Genomic DNA, 5,220 nt, shown 5'->3' on the forward strand with positions numbered 1-5,220 from the left:
AGCATTCAAACAAAAGCCAAGCTGTGCAAATATTTCCAATTCCAATGCGCTGGTAAATTGTTTTCAAATCTCGGGCCGGCGTCATCACGGTCTATGTATGTGCAGATTTTGCATTGACTCCTTGAACAGGCAATAATTAGGATTACCAAAAAGTTATAGGTTCACAAAATTATTTAAATTAACTCAATATGATAAAAGTAACGTCTTTTGAATTTTTTGCCTGTCCGGCAACGCTTCACTTCCGGAGTATCGATAAGCGTGGCGGGTACGACAATCGACATTTCGATACTATTGGTAATGGTAATCCCATCCCGAAAGTAATCAGCTGTTGGTGAAGTAGAAGCATTTGATTTTACTATTGTAAGAGAAAAATGCAAGATTTGAGGAACGCCGACACGCTGCGACTGCCAAATGGCGACGGAGCAGCAGCCAACGACGAGGTCAAGTCGCCGTTTCTGATCGGCGTGGCCGGCGGAACGGCCAGCGGCAAGTCCACCGTGTGCAAAAAGATCATGGAGCAACTTGGGCAGGCGGAAATGGATCACACGCAGCGCCAGGTGGTGTCCATTAGCCAGGACAGCTTCTACCGTGAACTGACGCCCGCCGAGAAGGCCAAGGCCCAGAAGGGCCTCTTCAACTTCGATCATCCGGATGCCTTCAATGAGGAGCTTATGTACAGCACGCTTCAGAACATCCTAAAGGGCCATAAAGTGGAGATACCCAGCTACGACTACCGCACCAACTCGCTGTGAGTTTCGGGATATGTAGATTTCTTTGTTCTTTAAACCATAAGCTCTACTCACGCTGAATCCATTTATTGGAGTATAATCTCATAAGTTTTAATAATAACTTGTTTTTCCCGCAGCGACTTTGAAAACGTTCTGGTTATCTACCCAGCTGATGTGGTCTTGTTCGAGGGCATCTTGGTATTTTACTTCCCCAAGATACGCGAACTGTTCCACATGAAGCTGTTCGTGGACACAGACTCCGATACCAGATTGGCCAGGAGGGGTAAGTTGTGGCTTGTGGCATGATTTGAAATAACCCTTGTAATAAACCTTTCGTTAGTGCCACGTGATATCAATGAGCGTGGTCGGGACTTGGATGCTGTGCTCACGCAGTATATGACCTTCGTAAAGCCGGCTTTCGAGGAGTTCTGCTCGCCCGTAAGTTGAGCCCGTACCACATGTGCCATATAATGGAACTAATAGACCCTGCCCATTTCAGACGAAAAAGTTTGCTGACGTTATTATACCACGAGGCGCCGACAACACAGGTGAGGCAGCAGCACCCACACTCCTATTCACTTTAACTTACTATCTATGCGCCCCCACAATACACACTCTTACACATAAGCGTTTGTAGTGTTTCGTTGAGTTGGTTGCCTATAACCATAGTTTTAGAAATGGTTCTTTTGTTTCTGGTTCTATTAATCCGTCTGGGGACAACAAACCCTTATCACACAGATTGCTTGATGTTTACAAAGATTTATATAAGTACTATTGCCTATCAACATTTCTACCCCCTACTTGTTTTTCAGTCATCTCTGTTAATTGTATCTCTTGCGTTACTATTTTTTTTTTGTTGTTTTCGTTTTGTTCCTGTTGTTTTATTGTATTTCTTGCAGTTGCCATTGATCTTATTGTACACCATATCGGGGAGATTCTCGCCACTACCAACAGCGCACAGCACAGCAACACAGTCAGGGTAGCGGCGTCTAGCATGAAGCGAGATCACTAAACGCAAATGTAAACAACTCGCTTCTGAGGCGGTCTATTCCTCGTCCTAGCGCCGCGTCTTGAGCTTGTACTAATTGCCAAAAAAAAAAAAAAAAACAAGTCTAAACGCTAAAGAATGATATAGAAAACCGTGGCGGCGCAGCACACTAAGGCAAATGTTCATTAACGAGCGCCTTCATCGCTTCTCATTTGGTCTTCTCATCGTAACCGATTAACGTAGTCCTAAGATTGAAAAGTATTTTTAGTATCTACTCTTGCATATGTTCAACAATACATGGTAGTATGTATTTAAGCTCGTTTCCGTTCATCAAGATAACCCAACCTGCGATTGCGATTCCAGTCTAACTCTTAAGTTATAGCGAAATTCGTTAAAACTTAGCCCCGGTGCCCCAGTTGGCTTTCTCCTGAGGATTTAAGCACTCTATCCACCAAACCACACATGTTACACATATAACTATTGTATCTATGTTTAATGATGCCCGATACTTTGAAAACTACTCTTATCCATCTCTGGTTTGAGAATGTTAATGAAAGCAATAGCTTTATTATGTTTTATAAGCAACATTTTCTTGAATATTTTGTATAAACTCCTGAGTAGAATATGTTAATTACTTTGAAATTAAGTAGCTTTGCAAACTTTAAGCATAATTTTTCCGTACTAACATATTGGAGTAATATTTATCTCATTCCTGAAAATTCACAACTTTTGGTCATATACTTTTTAGATGTTCCTATGAATTTTTCTTAAGCAATACCTATATCCTTATAAAATATAATGGCTGATATAAATTAATCATCAGTAGTACCGGGCATCTTTGAAGTCGGAACCTGCGACTTTAGTGTTATTAAATCGCGTCCCTTTTAAACACCTTTATGCAGTCTCAAATATATACTAATGCAAGACAGTGATTAGCCTATCAAGGCGTGAAGATAAATCGGTGTTTCATTTAGTAAGTACACAGCCAGTTTATTGTAAAGCACACTTCAGTCACAAAACACAGTAGCATAACAATTAACAGAACATGCCGCCCAGCTTAGATGCGTTTAGGTAATAGATCCCACTAACTAGAGCTAGAATAAGTCCTGGGCTTAGACTAGACCGCTTGGATCGGCGGAGCTCGGGAGGAGCAGCGAGGTAAGTGCATTCTTCCACATTGAGTTGCAATGCTTACGATGGTGCAGCATTTCGATTTGATACTTCCAAACTGAGTGCGCACTAATTGTCCGCTTTTTTCCTTTCAGTGGCCATCGATTTGATCGTTCAGCATATCCGGGACTTCTTAAACAATCGATCTCGGCACGGATCAACCGGAAACATGGCTCTCTACATGAATCTGGATTTGAATGCGACGGGCGCCGGTTTCGCGGGCCAAGGTAAGGCCACCACCCAAAAGGCGCGTCCCCACTAACCACCCGCTGACTGGAGTGAATGATCCGGATTACTAACCAATCAACCAACCAATGCATGCAATCGGACACTTGATGTGCTGTATATATAGTATCTTCTGTTATGCTTTGTGTTTCTCCGTTAAGATGGAAGTAACCTCGGCACCTACAACGCCATCCGAAGATTCTCCACGATCTGCAAGGAGCTCAACATGCAGGGCAACTATTTCTTTGAGACAAATAAGAACCTGCCGTACCACTAGGATGGGATGGAGTGAGAGTTCCCGGAGCAGTACAAGACACGACGCACATAGGCGATTGTTAATTATCTAACCAAATATTGTAACCATAGACATATTTTTTCAGTAAACACAATTGATTGTTGATGATAAATATTTATGTTTGTCAAAATACTGTTAGCGAATGCTTCGAATGGAGTCGTCATCTATACCTTGCACTTGTACATCGCGTTGATCTTGCGCACATCTCCGGCAGAGAAGCCCTTGCGTTGACCCATCTGGCTGGCATCGGATGTGGCCCGCAGTGCCTTCAGCGTGGGCTGGCCATTCCGAGTGAAACTGGTGGGGGAGTAGTGCATCACACTGCCATAGTCGTACTCCACGCCGAAGCCGTACTGTGTCCGGGAACTGGACTTCTCGAAGTTGATCATCATCTCGGGCTTGATGTTGTCCTTCATCACGCGCACATAGGAGTCACGTTCGTGACGATTCTGCTCATGGAAGAAGCCCAGGGCGTGCATCAGCTCGTGGATGGGAGTGCCGTATGTACGCAAGCAGTTGGGCGACTGCAGATTGACTTCCTGGCGACCACCCAAGCGCCCAATGCTGCTCCAGCAGCCAGACTTTCCGCTACCAATGGAGATGTAATCCTTTTCGGTGGTCCTGGGCTTGAAGCGCACACATGTTCTGGTGTGATATTCCTAAGATAGAAAATCTTATTTTCAAGCTGAATAGGGTCTATTACTGAAACCTCACCTTAAAAGCGTGGTTGATATTCCCCAATTCCTGGCTGGTAAAAGGACCTTTGATCTCGTAGGGCACAACGCCGCCCGGCCAGCGGGAACTCAGCGCCAAAATGCCATTACGGGTGCCATTGAATCGGGCGGCCCTGTAGCTCAGTGGAATCAGGATGTCACCTTCGTGGTAGGTGCCCAGCTCCTCGGGATTCAGCGGGGATTCCACATCGAGTGCCTCGACCAAGGCTCCAGTGGTCTCCACGTCCGGATTACCGAAAAGAGTATCTCCAAGATCTGTCAAGTCAATCATTTCCTGGGAGTCCATATCCTCCAGGGGCATGGAATCTCCCAGAGAAATGCCCAGTAGAATCAGTAGCAAAAGCGAACCAGTATAATTTCGCGATTTTTCCATTTTGCTAACTTCCCCAACTGCTGTGATTTCTAGCCGGGCTTACCCTCATTATATAGTCCCACCTAGACCTCCAAAAATTGACGACATGTTGTCGGTGCTGCCTGTTTATGCTGAGTTCTCTTTGAAACGATAAGTCGGCGCTTTGTGGGCGTTTACATTTACATTAAGTACGTAGTTGCTATCCGCCGGCTTCTTGATTTATGGGGGAATTTGTTTTTATGCATTCCAGCTTGTAAATAAGTAGAGTGCGGAATTTTCGCAATTTAAGATTCGCGGTCTTATAAAGGGCTTTGGAATTCTATTTGTATTATGATGTCAGAATACTGTAATTAGGTCAGATCTTACAAATATATTCGGCTTATCTTAAGTGAAGTTTACTTTTTCATTTTCCCGCCATTATTTAAAACTTACTATGCTCGTGTACCTTGGATTTTCACCTGGATATACACACGATATTAAATGATATATTGAATATTAAAATCAGTGAAGTTCGATCAAAATTTAATTAAAAGTTTAATTCTTGTGCGAAATTTATTCAAGAACAAAATATTTGTTTTTGTATATAATATTGTACCACTGTGCAGCTTGAATATCAGTGTGGCCATGCATGCTGGACCTGGACAGCCAAACCTAGCCAAGCGGACTGGTCACACTGCACCATATATAAGCCCACGAAACGGATATCGGCGATTCAAACGGTCAAACAT

The 5,220-nt window shown here is 43.7% G+C and overlaps 2 protein-coding genes across 3 annotated transcripts; one reads left to right on the forward strand and one right to left on the reverse strand.

Annotated features, from left to right (window-relative positions):
* The first annotated feature begins 311 nt into the window (after positions 1–311).
* LOC6607721 (uridine-cytidine kinase) lies at positions 312–3,518 on the forward strand. Of its 2 annotated transcripts, XM_032721750.1 has the most exons (6): positions 312–748; positions 866–1,011; positions 1,069–1,166; positions 1,228–1,276; positions 2,982–3,113; positions 3,273–3,518. In XM_032721750.1, exons 1-6 carry the CDS (start codon positions 372–374, stop codon positions 3,386–3,388), a joined length of 918 nt encoding a protein of 305 aa, XP_032577641.1. In that variant the 5' UTR covers positions 312–371; the 3' UTR covers positions 3,389–3,518. The 2 variants fall into 2 exon arrangements, with proteins under 2 accessions (XP_032577641.1, XP_002032484.1); XM_002032448.2 differs by lacking the exons at positions 2,982–3,113; positions 3,273–3,518 and adding an exon at positions 1,628–2,674.
* Positions 3,505–4,549, reverse strand: LOC6607723 (zinc metalloproteinase nas-4). The gene is made up of 2 exons (XM_002032450.2): positions 4,121–4,549; positions 3,505–4,065 (listed from the first exon to the last, which is right to left on the reverse strand). Exons 1-2 carry the CDS (start codon positions 4,511–4,513, stop codon positions 3,571–3,573), a joined length of 888 nt encoding a protein of 295 aa, XP_002032486.1. The 5' UTR covers positions 4,514–4,549; the 3' UTR covers positions 3,505–3,570.
* Between the last annotated feature and the right edge of the window lie 671 nt (positions 4,550–5,220).

The sequence above is a fragment of the Drosophila sechellia genome, chromosome 3R (genome assembly GCF_004382195.2).
Source record: "Drosophila sechellia strain sech25 chromosome 3R, ASM438219v1, whole genome shotgun sequence".
Classification (NCBI taxonomy): Eukaryota; Metazoa; Arthropoda; class Insecta; order Diptera; family Drosophilidae; genus Drosophila; species Drosophila sechellia.

Excerpts from the sequence above, each read along its gene's own strand:
- LOC6607721 (XM_032721750.1), top strand. The coding sequence starts at position 372 with ATGCAAGATTTGAGGAACGCCGACACGCTGCGACTGCCAAATGGCGAC. Across the intron at positions 1,167-1,227 it reads TCGAGGAGTTCTGCTCGCCC|ACGAAAAAGTTTGCTGACGT; the intron begins GTAAGTTGAGCC and ends TGCCCATTTCAG. Across the intron at positions 3,114-3,272 it reads CGCCGGTTTCGCGGGCCAAG|ATGGAAGTAACCTCGGCACC; the intron begins GTAAGGCCACCA and ends TTCTCCGTTAAG.
- LOC6607723 (XM_002032450.2), bottom strand. The coding sequence starts at position 4,513 with ATGGAAAAATCGCGAAATTATACTGGTTCGCTTTTGCTACTGATTCTA. Across the intron at positions 4,066-4,120 it reads ATATCAACCACGCTTTTAAG|GAATATCACACCAGAACATG; the intron begins GTGAGGTTTCAG and ends TTTCTATCTTAG.